The sequence below is a fragment of the Myotis yumanensis genome, unplaced genomic scaffold, assembly GCF_028538775.1.
Source record: "Myotis yumanensis isolate MYYU_CA2020_CCGP unplaced genomic scaffold, mMyoYum1.0.hap1 SCAF_1, whole genome shotgun sequence".
NCBI lineage: Eukaryota > Metazoa > Chordata > Mammalia > Chiroptera > Vespertilionidae > Myotis > Myotis yumanensis.
The window spans coordinates 238,019,933-238,033,836 of NW_027223752.1; the positions used below are offsets into that span (position 1 = coordinate 238,019,933).

Here is a 13,904-nt window from a genome sequence, read left to right on the forward strand (position 1 = left end):
TCTGGAGGATGAGGCCCAGAAATCAGGATTTTAAAAAGATTCCCAGGTGACTCTAATGTGCAGCCAAGGTTGAGAACCACTGGACTAGTACTTCATCAGAGACATCCCAGCGAGTCCAGCTGTTCTTCCACCGCCAACTTGGAGGTGCCGAGGCCACGACAGCAGGGCGCCTCTGCCAGGGCCCCACTGCGTCGACACCTCTGATGCCGATGGTGCAACAGCAAGAGGGAAACTTCTGGACGCTGCCAGGGCCTGCACCCCAGGGCCTGTGGGCGGGGCTTTGAGAAGTGCAGCTATAACCGTCTTTGCATCGATACGTTAAAAAAAAAATTCATGGTCCAAAGACCATTCTTGTATGAACAGCCTTTTTAAAAAAATGACAATTTAGATTGTAAAGGAACGTGATTAATGGCTTCAAAGACAGTCCTCACTACAGCAACATGTAGAATCACTTCTGATTCTAGATTGTTCCCCCCACACGTGGGTCAGCAAAGTACAGCCCACAGGCTGCATCCAGCCCACTGCCTGTGCCTGCGAATCAAGTTTTACGAAACCGTCAGCCCACTCGTTCCTGCCCCTGCAGAGCTGAGAGGACAGGGAACAGCACACAAAGCCAGATGGTGACTAGCTTGCTTTTTACGGGAAAAGTCGGCCAGCCCTGTTCTGAGAGGAAACACGAGGGTTAGAAGGACAGGGCTTTCACCGACGTCTGGGTGAACATGATGCGAAGGCAGCGTCTTCGCTGTTTTCCCGACAGCCCATCAAGGGTAAACACTTAGGAAACAGCGCGTTTGCCCGGCGCCCTGACCGCAGGCCTTACCAGAAGGTCTGCTTGGCCGTCTGGATGATGTTGGCCGACATCTCCACGTCGATGTAGTCGTAGTGCAGGGCGCCGGGGTCTGTGGAGGACCCCGTCTCCGCCAGCAGGACTCCGATCCACCGGCCCATGTCTTCCGAGGACGCCGCCTGTGCGTGAGGGGAGGCGAGTGTCACTTGATTAGGGAAGAGTTTCAACAGGTTCAAGGTGTCGGCACAGAGACCACACAGACGGGACGGCGGGGCCAAGGCTCGTGCGAGTGAGTCGTGGAGGAAGGGGAGGCTGCCGAGCAGCGGGACCTGCTCTGCGGTCAGCCCGAGCCTTGAGGCCAGAATGACTGGACCCAGGAAGTGGAAACCTGGGTCCTGCAATGCCGGCCGCTCTGGGGGAAGGGCACTGGGGTAGGACGTGGGACCTACTGTGCTAGCTAAAGCTCAGCCAAATGAAGTTGCTGACAACGCCTCGCTAATTTGACAACAAAACCCGGCCCGGAAAAGCAGCGCCGCCTGCGCTGGCCCAGCCCGAGGACGGGGCTGGCGCTCCCTGCGGGCCTCGGGCTGCCGTGGCCGGGCCGGGAATGCACTTCCTTCCCTTCAGTGGCGGCATGAGCACGTGCTCCCCTCCTGTCGGCTGTGCTGAGGGGGTGCAATCGTGGGCAGTCACCGGGCTGTGGGCGCTGTTTCTCAGGACATTTACATGCTCCCAACCCTGAATCTGACCTTCATTTGCAATCTGGCTACAGCTCAGCCGATGCCCTAACCACTGAGCCCGGCCAGGGCCAAAGGGGAGGGTGGAAGCAGGCGGCTGAGGCTGTTTAAGGGCCTTTCCCTCTCCAGCGAGCCGGCTCCAGAAAGGCAGCCACAGGAATCAGCCGCGCACGGAGCCAGGGCTCCTGGAAACGCAGGTCTCGGTGTCCACGCACGCAGCTCGCTGGCCACGGTCTGCACACTCACTCCACCGGGAGCCGCATGGGCCCGGCAGGACGAGGGAGGACAGCGCCCTCTGGAGGCCATCACTGCGAGAGAAGTTTTGCTGGAAACACTGAAGCAAGGCGTGGCGGGGAGGAGACCACGAGGTGCAGGGGCCCAGGCTCCTTGCAGGGCTCAGCAGAAGCGGGCACAGGGCACGGCCCAGGGCCCTCAGGAGGGGCCATCTCGAGGACAGCAGAGACGGACACATGGGCAGAGGGAGAGGGAGAAAGGGCATGGCACAACAGGCGCTGCCAGCTCAGCAAGGCAGGGACTCAGACGGGCAGCGGCTTCAGGAAGGAAGGCCATCCTACCTCCAGCACGGCCACCTCCTGCCCGTTGCGGAGCAGCCGGAAGGTCAGCGGGTGCCTGGAGTCCAGCCCCGGGATCACCTCGCAGCCGCGGAGAGGGATGGACACGAGGTGGGTCTTCAGGTCGGTCCTGTCCTTGTGCAGGATGAGCTTGTTGTCCTTGACCCTGCACCAGCGCTCCCGCCAGCGGTTGTTGGAGAGCACATTCAGGTGGCCTGCAGCGACAGGGCGGCTCAGCTCCAGGAGAGGCACCAGGGCAAACGCCCACGGAACGGACCCCCACCGCGTCTCAGGCAAATTCACACACACAGCAGGCCGTCACGGGTGACAGCTGGAGAGCTGTGATTTTGAATCCAGTTGCGGATTCATAATCTTACATTATGATTTTATTCTGTAAAATACTATTTGTACATGACATATATCTGATACATTTATTCTTTATAAGGAAGAAAGCTCTACTTAAAAGCCCACAGTCAGCCGTGAGGGCTGACCGACCGAGCAACGGCGTGAGGACCACGAATGCCTGCCTGTGGCTTCGGCCCCATCTGCGCATGAGCCCTGCCGAGAGCCCACTTTTTGGACACTTGAGAAGTGACCGCCAACTGCAGCCATCGTCAGAGTCTGTGGGCATGAATGACAGTGGCCTGGGGACCAAGGTGGCGATACGAAAGGAGATCTGGAGACACGGCTACTCTCGAGCACCCAAAGCTGCTGGGGCACAGGGTGGCCCCTCTTGAGGGTCCTGGGCCAGCGCCCTGCCCTGGAGGGAGAGGCTCAGGGCTGTTCCTCAGGGGCCTTGAGTCGGGAAACTTCTCCAGCCGGGGAGGCTGGGGTCTGGCCAGGAGGGAGCGTGAGAAATGAACACTTGAACCACCCAGGGACCCAGTGACAGCCAACCTGGGACTCTGTCCTGGGAACCTGGCCCTGAAGCAGATGGCAGAGCTCCGACAGGGAAGTGGGAGGGCAGGGCTGTCTCAGTCGCTGCCACACACACGTTAACACAGTCCTGCCCACAGCAGCTGCTCAGAAAATGCGGATGAAACACTGATGCGGAGACGGTCGCTCAGTGAGACCGGGGTGACCCTGGTCTGGGACTTGGAGCCTCATGAGAAACCCTGGCTTGATTACTTTAGCCGAGAGGAATGGCTGACCACAGTGCCTTCATGTCTGGCCACATTCACACCCGTCCCTCACAGGCCGACAGCCCTGCACGCTTTCAGTTTAAACGCTGAGAGGAAGTCGGGAGGCCTTCCTGGGGTCAAATGTGAAGAGCCACAGAGCTCACGTCAAACCCCTGCAGTCTTACTAACAAGCAGTGCAAGTGTGAGACATCCCCGCACAACCCCAGCCTTGCTCCCGAGAGCCGCGTGACGAGACCGAGGGCCGCGACTCAGGGACGACACGCGCGGCTCCTGCAGCTCACGGGGCTGGGGGCTCCCGGGCTCCTGCAGCTCACGCGGCTCAGGGGGCTCCCGGGGCTCCTGCAGCTCACGCGGCTCGGGGGGCTCCCGGGGCTCCTGCAGCTCACGGGGCTGGGGGCTCCCGGGCTCCTGCAGCTCATGGGGCTGGGGGCTCCCGGGCTCCTGCAGCTCACGCGGCTCAGGGGGCTCCCGGGGCTCCTGCAGCTCACGCGGCTCAGGGGGCTCCCAGGGCTCCTGCAGCTCACGCGGCTCAGGGGGCTCCCAGGGCTCCTGCAGCTCACGCGGCTCAGGGGGCTCCCGGCTCCTGCAGCTCACGGGGCTCGGGGGGCTCCCGGGGCTCCTGCAGCTCACGGGGCTCGGGGGGCTCCCAGCTCCTACAGCTCACGCGGCTCAGGGGGCTCCCGGCTCCTGCAGCTCACGGGGCTCGGGGGGCTCCCAGGGCTCCTGCAGCTCACGCGGCTCAGGGGGCTCCCGGCTCCTGCAGCTCACGGGGCTCGGGGGGCTCCCAGCTCCTGCAGCTCACGCGGCTCAGGGGGCTCCCGGCTCCTGCAGCTCACGGGGCTCGGGGGGCTCCCAGCTCCTGCAGCTCACGGGGCTCGGGGCTGTCTTACCGCAGGTGGGCACGTCCTCCTCGGCGGAGGAGGTCTGCTCGTCGGTCGACGGCTTTTTCTTTCCTAAACCGATGATCTTGGTGATTTTCTTCCCAGTGACTTTAGATACAGTCCCCTTGCCCTCTGATTTGGAACTTTTTTTCCTCTTGACTGTCAAAAATAACAACAACACAAAAGCACATTAAGTTATAGACCTTACACTGAAAGACAGTGAAACACAGCATACGCCACAGCCATTGACTTGCCCGGTCTTACTCATGGAGCACCCGCTGCAGGCCGCCGTCGGGGCCTGGCTTATACCATCGGAGTGCGGGCTCAGTGAGGCACCAGTGAGCCACACCGAGGAACTCCTCCCGTGTGCCCTGCTCACTGGGACACGCGAAGCTGCCACGGGACTGCTGTCAAGACCTCAGCGCCCCGTGCTCGATCGGCGGCGGCACCAGCAGGGTAGTCACGAATCACCCAGAATCGCGGTGCACTGGCGCGTTACGTGGGGCATATCCTTCCCCTTGAACGCAGGAGCAGGAGCGACAGTCACCCCGTGGCTGGACGGCAGGGACTGGCCCGCTGCCATGCGATCGAGGGGTAACGGAGAGGAGCTGTCTGCGTCGCGGCTTCCTCGGCAGCCAGCATCTGTCTGGTCACAAAAGGCTGGACGAAAGGACCTGCCTGAACCTCAGCGCACAGTCCAGAGTGAGCCGCCGAGCGGAAGGGAGGAGAGAAGGTCAAGTGCAGCTTAACCATTAACTTCCTGCAGGACCTACTCACCGAGTGTCTGCAATATACAAAGCAACGCGACAGGCAAAACAGTGTTTAAACCAACGGCACCTTTTCAAAATATGGAAGGCTGCTCTGCTTTAAAGAGCCCAGGGGAATGCTGGGTAGGGATACATTCACCCCCACGCACAGCGAGACGCACTTGCTCCGCAGAGGCCACTGTGAGGGACCTGGGAGAAGCAGCCGTGGCGTGGGCTGCCTGGGCATCCAGGCGGGAACCTGAGATTGTACGTTGGTCTCCAGGGCAAACCTCAAAGATAGGTTTCCCGGCTGTGATTACACATAATGTGGCCTGTGGACGACAGAATGCCTCCCACCGAGTAACTTCCGACGTAGAGGACGAAAATTACACCCAGTCGCGTCCGGCAGAAAATCACACGGCAGAGCAGAGGCCATGCCTCCGACTGACCCTGGTCACATCACCACAGCCCAGGAGACGGTTCCGAGACCCAGCGGCCGGCTTGCTGTCTGGTTGCAGGTGACGGCATCTGCCTCTAGCGGCGGGTGCAGGGCGCAGCGGGCAGAGGCTCCCTGGGAGCCAGGTCCCGGGGCAGGCAGGGGCTGCAGGCTTCCACGGGGAAGACTCCCTGCCCCACAGACCCCCTCCTCTCAGCCCAGCCCCCACGCTGGGGAGGACATCACGTAGCGGAAAGGGCTTGTCTTCAGAAGCTCTAAGGAGCTCTCAGACCTCAGTCACAAGAACAAACAACTCAATGAAAATACGGGCAGAGGATGTGAATAGACTCTTCACCAAAGAGGACGCCTGGATGGCAAACAAGCTCGTTAGACTTGGGCAGCATTGTTGGTCGTGGGCAGAGGCACGGTAAAGCCGGCTGCACAGCGCGCACAGCTATTCAAATGGCCAACGCAGAGACCAGCACAACAGAGCGCCACCAAGGCTGGTGAGCGGCACGTGGCCAAGCACCCTGCTCCCAGGTATTAACCGGGAGAAAGGAAAACGTGTCCACAGCAGCTTCGCTCCCATGGCGTCGGGCTGCCAGCAACCAGCCCTCTCCCGTGGGTGCGGGTGAGCCGGCCGTGCCGCGTCTGCGCTGACCTCCTGCTCGGACCCTGAGCCCCTGCACGCGGGGCTCCCCAATGTCTGAGGCTGAGTCAGAGAAGCCAGACCGAAAGGCTCGGCTGTGGACTCCACGCACAGGATGTGCTGGGGAAGGACAGAACACAGACCTGCAGCTGCCAGGAGTGGGGGGCGGGGGGACAGAGGAGCACAGGGACACCTGGGGTCAAAACTGCTCCATGTCTCGATGGTGCGGATGGTGACCCACCAGTATGTGTTTGTCAAAACGCAAAGAGCTGTGTGCCCACAAGGTGCCGTCACCGCGTGTGACGCACATGCCATGGGGCCGGCTTCAGCACGTGCACCCAGGTTCACACAGCATCATCCGCAGCAGCCAAGGGTGGGAACAAAGATGCCCCTCCACAGATGAATGACGATAGAATGTGGCCCGTAGCACAACGGACTATTGCTCAGCCTCAGAGAGGAAGGGGATCCTGACACCGGCTACCTGGGCGGACCTGAGGGCACCGCGGTGAGCGAGGTGAGCCAGCCACACAGGGCAAGCTCTGTGGTTCTATGATGCGAGGTCCCTAAGGAGTGAGACCCACAGGGACAGTGGGCGCCCCAGGCACCGTGGGAGTGGATGCAGGCCTGGAGAACGGGGAGTGCGGGAGTGTTTAATGGGGACAGTTGCAGTTTGGGAAGATGGAAGGTTCTGGAGAGGATGGTGAGCCGGCAGCACAGCAATGCGAATGTGCCTAAGGCCACTGGACTGGGCACTTAACAATGGTCAGGGGGTACATTTTTGTTCTGTGTATTTTACCACAATTTAAAATCATTTCTTTAAATGCAAGTAAAATACATCTGCAGACATTTTTTAAAAGGGACTTCAGAAACCTGCACGTCTGGCCTCCTCATTTGAAAGATGGGGAGCAGACCTCATCAGGGAAGCGGTCCCGATGGGGCCGAGGCCGCCACGGGGGGCACGTGGCTCCGCTCATCACCCAAAGCCCTTCCCAGAGGATCACTTCCCGGGACAAACCACGTGAGGAAATGCCTGCTGAGCCACCGATTTAAACTCCCGCCGGGCACCGCCGGGCCACAGGAACCCTGGCCCGGCCACAGGCAGCGGAGCCTCAGAGGGCTCCTGCTCCCCAGAGGGCCTACTCAGATCGGTCAGTGCGACCAGGACGGTGACAGGCGCATGACCGAACCTCCAAGGAGATGTGCCCGCAGCCAGAGTTCGCAGAATGGGCCGCAGTGTTTCGGATTCTGGTTTCTGTTTCGGGCAGAACTCACCTTGTTCTTTCCCGTTACACACGGCGACTCCATTCTCCACGACACCCTCCCCGTCCGAGCTTGGTCTCTCCGAGGACAGTTTCTGCAAGGAAGAGGAGGACGGGGTTATTCTCACAATGTCGCATTGGCCAAGTGACGTCATGGATCGATCCAAAGCGATCTCAGAGCGGAAAGAACGTGGGCCGGATTCCCAGCGATCCAGGACAGCTAGGGCTCAACGGCCGCACGGACCAGCTGGGTGCCTGTTATCAAAAGCTTGACAGACACCAAAAGAGCAAAGAGAAAAGCCACCGAGGTAACCAGCACGTGCTACAGTGCCTGACATTCATTCACCTCCCTCTCTCTCAGTAATTAAAAAAAGTTAGGGCTACAGAAAACTCCCCTCACCAAACCAGTTACGCTTCCAGAAATAAACACTGCGTCGCCCACTTAATTTCCTCCCATGAATAATGGGCAAGTGTCAAGTGTCTGTCTGTGACAAATACGCTCAGAGGATGCACAGTCGGGCGGCTGTCAAACCCTCAAGGGCACCGGAGGACTTGCCCGGTGGGTCCAGCACCTGACGTCAGGGCACAGTCAGGACTGCCACTTGGCATCTGAAGCAGAGGCACGTGGGGCGGCAGGAGAGGGTCAGGGGACATGGTGACGGAAGGAGACGGGGCTCCGGGTGGTGAGCACACAATACAACATGCAGATGATGCATATAGAGTTGCAGGCCTGGAACCTATATGATTGTATTAACCAATGTCACCCCAATAAATTCAATAGAAATTTAAAAAGCAGCAGCATAGTTGAGAGCTGGAACCCCTGCATTCCAACCGGAGGAGCTGTGGAGTCACAGCGGGGAGGCTTCAGCCCTCCCCGACCCCCTGCACTGTCCCCCATGCCACAGAGACTGCCGGCCGCAGGCAGATGCTAGGCACGGCACGCACACGCCCCCCCAGGAGAGGGCCGGGCTGCGCTGGCCCAGGACGGCAGGCGGTGTCTGCATCGCACCGCAGTGCTGTGACAGCCACCGAAGGAGCCAGTGGCATCCGTGGGAACCTGGTGTGTGCCGACCGCCAGTGACAGGGCGGATGAGAGCTGGCGCTGCCCAGCTCCCAGGCCGGGAAGTGCTCCTGGGAACCAGGTCAGCAGGTCTGGGCGGGCACAGCACAGCCTCAGAAACCATGCTAAGTGAAGGGTGCCACCGGTCCCGTGGGAGTGGGTGAGAGAGAAACCCTGATGCACGCTGATGGGAAGTGAAACCGGACCAGCCTTTCTGGATGGCTATTCGCTTAGCAACGCGAGTCAAATCTTAAAATCAATCCTCCCCTTTGGTCTGGTAGCCTAGCTTCTAGGGGTCTATTTTCAGGTAACAGAGCAGCAGCAAAGATTTACAAAACAATGCCAATTATTTTAAATGGCCAACAATAAGGAGTTAGATTTGAAAGGGGGGGTAATATGATAGTAGAGTCATATGATTTCATATTATTCAGCTGCTAAAAGCGCAAAAACGGTTGTTGCTTGTTATTAGTTTTCAAAAGCCTGGAAAATTGGTAATAACATAAAGGTAAGGAAAAAGAGGGCAGCATAACATGTTTATGCATCAGACTATCTAAACTATAAAAGAAACACGTGAGCAGGAAAAGCTGGTTACAAAAATGCCATGTTGGGAGGAGCTGCACCCCCTGTGTGGTGGGTTCACGGGTGACCGTATCCCTGCTATTTGTGTTTCTCTGAACTGCCTGAGTTTTCCATAGCAAGCAGGATGCGGGCTGTGATAGGGTTAATTTTGTGTGTCAACTTGGAGGGTGTTTTTGGATGAGACTAATTTGTTGTTGTTGTTAATCCTCACCCCAGAATATTTTTTTGCATTGATTTTAAAGCAGGTGGAAGGGAGGGCGGGGGAGAGAAAGAAATAGAGAAACATCGACATGAGAGAGACACATCCATCGGTTGCCCTCTGGATGCACCCCAATAGGGCCAAGGACTAAATCTGCCACTCAGGTATGTGCCCTTGACTGGGACTCAAATCCGTGACCCATCAGTATGCAGACCAACACTAACCACTTAGCTTACCAGCCAGGGCTAACATTTAAATCCGTGAACGCTGAGTAACGCAGATGGTGCTCCCTACTGTGGGGGCCTCACCTCGTTGGCTGAAGGCCTGCATACCACTAAAAGGCCAGTCTCCTGAGCAAGGGAGAATTCTGCCAATGGCCTTCAGACTGCACCTGCTGGCCTACGCGGCAGACTTTGAACTTGCCATCCTCCATAATCACATGAGCCAATTCCTCATGATAAATCTTACACATAAAAAATTCCTTACGTGAATCATATATAAATACACACACATGCACACATACATAAGTACAAACACGTACATGCACACACACACCACTAGTTGTTTCTCTGGAGAACCCTAAGTAAGAAGGGACACGAAGGCTCTGTTCACGCAGGGACTACACAGGGAGGCCTCGGAGAGTCCCTGGGCCACAGCCACCTACAGGAGCTGCGTGCAGGAAGCCCGGGGTCTCCATGGAGAGGAGATCTGTGTAGGGACAATCAGAGTGAGCTGGGTGTGTGGCATGACAGTGACAGGTTCACACGTTTCTGACAAGAAGGGCTGGCCCTGCCCCCCTGCGGGGCTGTCACTGGGCCCTTCTACAAGGAACATGGGCACAGAGCGGAGGGCACAGGGAACGCAGCCCGGCCTACTGGGTTACAGCTTGGGGAGGGGCACTCGGGCAGTGCCTGCTGTATTCCGGGATACAGACCTGAGTTCAGATTCCACGCTGCCACGTGACAGCCAGGTGACCTTGAACAGGGCCCTAACAGCTCCCACCCACTTCTTCACCTGTAGTTGGGAAGATGGCCAACCGCGCAGCCTGTGAACGGCCAGCTCCAGCCTCGCGTGTGGGCACTGGAAACGCACAGGAAGCAGGACTGTGGTCCCTCCTCTTTCCCAGCTGGAGTGCGGAAACGCCCAGGGGTGGACTGGGCCTGTGAGGAGGCCCACCCTCCGAAGCAGCACACGCCCCTTACCTTCTCCAGCTCCGCCTTGTGCACCGGGGAGCCTGGCGGCGGGGGACACTCGGCGTCCACGGGCCCACTGCAGCCACTGTAGACCTCTCGGATCACCTGCAAAGAGCGCGGACATGTTGAGGGCATCCAAGCACAGAGACACTCCCACGAGGGGAGGAAGCCTGAGAGGAACAGAGGCACATGGTGTGGCCGGAAACCCGCAAGTCACAGCACCTGTTTCAGCTCCAGGCCGCCAGGCCGCCCTCTGTTCATTCAGTCGCCCATTCACTGACGGTCTACCCACCCCGGTGCTGACCTAGGTCCTGGATACGAGGGCACGCGTACGCGAGGGTTCCGCTCTCATGGGGCTTCCGCTCCAGGAAGAGTGAGGCGCCATCGTGAACAACGAGCGTCACCAGAAAACGCAGGCGATGTGAGACAGCGGTGGGGCGGCGAAGAGCAGAGTGGCCTTTAGCCGCAGGCGCGGCTGACTCAGAGCAAGAGGCCGAGAGGCCTTGCTGGGAGGACACTAAGCTGCGTCCCCAGCCCCCCTGCAGTCGCAGGGTCCCCTCCATCGGCCTGAGCAGCCCCGGGGTGGGGCGGGGCGGGGCTCTGACGGGGGTGAGTGTAAATGAGATCAGTCCTGGGGAGACAGAGCGCACATTGTTCCCACAGAAAAGGGAGCAGGCGAGTCTCCCAGAATGTCCCCGTTCCTTTGGAACTAAGCTGCACCTCGAGTTCAACCCCAGTGCCTCTGGACGGAAAAGCAACGCCCGCGTCCGGAGAGCCCGCGCCCTCAGGGCGTCCCCGCGCCACCGGCCGCGCTGCTGGGCCCGCGGCCAGGGACCCACAGGCCAGGAGAGTTTCCAGCCATCTCGCTGCCCAGCTGTTCTATGGAAAAGAAGAAAAACCGCTACAGAAAAGGAGCACGTCCACACTGGAGACCAAACCAGGAAAAAGAGAAAGCAAAGGCCCCGAGAGCCTGCGCGGGCTTGTCCTGTGGAAGCTGCGAGCGACGTGCCACCCAGCGCCCCTGCCACGTGTCTGGAAGGGGAACGGGTGGCTCCCTTTCTCTTTCTCTTTCTCTTTCTCTTTCTCGCTGATTTCACCACTTTTCCTAGGTCTGGGTTCCCTCACCTCCCCAATGCGCTCACCAAACCTTTAGTTCAGAAGGCAAAGCTTCATGCGATCTAAAAACAAGATGTTGTCTTTTCTCCAGGGCAGCGCTTCTCAAACTTTTTCATCTCATGGCGCACATAGAGGAATTACTAAAATTCTGCAGACACCAAACGGCAGACTATATTTTTTGCCCATCTGCCAAAAACATAGGTGTAATTCTGACTCATTCACCCTGGGCGGCTACCGCCGTGTTGGCTGTTGTGTTTTTATGACGATGGAGGGGAAAGGCGGGGCCTGACTGAGTGGTCCGCATGGCCCCGAGGGTAACGGCTGCTCTGGGGAAAGAGTAGCTTACAACGGGGACTCCTGGGCGCTTGTCACAGACACGGGGGTTAAGCCCCAAATCTGCCGCTTCCTCCATACGTGGGGCAGAGCAATCTGGACTTTGGGCCTAACCTCCTCCTCCAGGAGGCACACAGACCCCTGGGGCTCTGTGACAAGATAAAGCACCGCAGGGCCGGGCGCCCCGGAACCTGAGCTCTCCCCGTCACAGCATTAGTGACCGTGTGCAGTTAGACAAGCCATCAGGAAGGGCGCCCGTTGTTCTGCAGGAGAAGGCCGACCCAGAGCCTGCCACAGAGGCCGGTGTGGCAGAGCCGCCACTCATGCTTTAAGCAGCTGCCTCTCTCTGCCTGTGTCAGGGAAGGCCCACGCAGCTCCTGCCCACCTCCTGGTGTGGGCCTGTGGGCGTGACCGTGGAGGACAGTGCCCTTTCTCTCAGCGAAGCAGGACCCATCCTTCCACACTCGGCTCAGGTCTCACATGACCAGGAAGCCCACTCTGCCCGCCCAGGGGGAATACGGTCTGGCTGCTTCTCCACGCGCCACACCAGCCACACATCCTCCGCCAGACGCGGCCTGTGTAGTCTGTCCTGCTGTAAGCTGTGCTCATTCCCCTGCGCGGGCTGCTCCTCCTTAGGTCGGCTTCCCACGCCCAGCTCTAACGGCAGCTAAAGAAAGTATTTAAAGAAACAAGGAGGGGACAGAGAAGCAAACTGGACTTGGAATTCCCTGTGGCAGTGGTCGGCAAACTCATTAGTCAACAGAGCCAAATATCAACAGTACTTCTTCAAAGTAGACTCGCCCAGGCCGAAAACCGACTTCTGCGCATGAGCCACGAAGTTTCAATCGCACTGTACGTGCGCGTGGTATTTTGTGGAAGAGCCACACTCAAGGGGCCAAAGAGCTGCATGTGGCTCGAGAGCCGCAATCTGCCGACCACGGCCCTATGGGAAACGAAGGAATGAGTGGAAAGCAGAAGCAGAGACCTGCCGCTAAGTCCGCATGACCAACCTCCCAGTCCTCTGCTTGGGTTTTGGAAATCCTCAGGGAAAAGACTTTTTCAAAAGGGGGGAGGGGCCCGCAGCACCAATACAGCGCCTGTCCCCCCCTCCCCCCCCCCAGCTGTGCTGTCACTACACAGTGTCACACTCGCTCCAGGTCACGTTCTGTCCCTGCAGCTCTGCCTGCTTCCCAGCCACCGAGCTCACTGACGAAGTCACCTTTCCTGGCTCACCCGCACGTCTGTAAACTCGACACTTGGTCTCCGTCCCTTCCCCGCTGCAGCTTCCCTCCTGTGCAGCACGTGTGTAGTGCCGGCATTCCGTGCACCAGAGACTCAGACAGCCTGGGGCACACGGGGGTTATTCGAGGCATCGGGCATCATGAATGATGAACCTTTCCCCAGACTAACCCACAGTTATGCCCCAGGCAGGAGCACCAGAGCCCTCCTCCCTGTTCCATGGGCCAGTGGCCTCCCCCCTGTTCTGTAGGCCAGGGTTCCCCTCCCTGTTCTATGGGCCAGGGTTCCCCTCTGTTCTATGGGCCAGGGTTCCCCGCCCTGTTCTATGGACCAGCGCTCTCCCCCTGTTCTATGGACCAGCACTCTCCCCCTCAACCCCCCATTCTATGGACCAGCGCTCTCCCGCCCTGTTCTATGGACCAGCGCTCCCCGCCCCCCCCCCCCCCCACCCTTCTATGGACCAGCGCTCTCCCGCCCTGTTCTATGGGCCAGGGTTCCCCTCCCTGTTCTATGGGCCAGTGCCCTCCCCCCTGTTCTATGGGCCAAGGTTTCCCTCCCTGTTCTATGGGCCAGTGCCCTCCCCCCTGTTCTATGGACCAGCGCTCTCCCCCTGTTCTATGGACCAGCACTCTCCCCCCCCAACCCCCCGTTCTATGGACCAGCGCTCCCCTCCCCCGTTCTATGGACCAGCGCTCCCCCCCCACCCCCGCCCTTCTATGGACCGGCGCTCTCCCGCCCTGTTCTATGGGCCAGTGCTCTACCCCCTGTTCTATGGGCCAGCGTTCCCCTCCCTGTCGTACGGCCGGCCGGTGGGAGTACTGCAGGTATTTCATGAAACTGTCTCTCTACTCTGATCTCCACTTACGGCCACACCGCCTGCAGAGTTCGTGAAGTACTAAAGGGTTAGCACCCTGTGCTGTGAACAGCTACAAATGAGGTTTTGGTACTGCTGACTTCATTTTAAAGAGCCATGTCC

General features: G+C 59.0%; 1 protein-coding gene across 4 annotated transcripts in view; it reads right to left on the bottom strand.

Annotated features, from left to right (window-relative positions):
• AFAP1 (actin filament associated protein 1) overlaps nt 1-13,904 on the bottom strand; it is a 76,700-nt gene that overhangs the window by 19,502 nt on the left and 43,294 nt on the right. For all 4 annotated transcript variants that reach the window (XM_070399821.1, XM_070399839.1, XM_070399829.1 and 1 more), the window contains 5 exons: nt 10,250-10,345; nt 7,223-7,304; nt 4,129-4,278; nt 2,100-2,311; nt 821-966 (listed from right to left, as the gene is read on the bottom strand). In XM_070399821.1, coding sequence (XP_070255922.1) covers nt 821-966; nt 2,100-2,311; nt 4,129-4,278; nt 7,223-7,304; nt 10,250-10,345 — 686 coding nt within the window. The remainder of the gene's footprint in view (nt 1-820; nt 967-2,099; nt 2,312-4,128; nt 4,279-7,222; nt 7,305-10,249; nt 10,346-13,904) is intronic.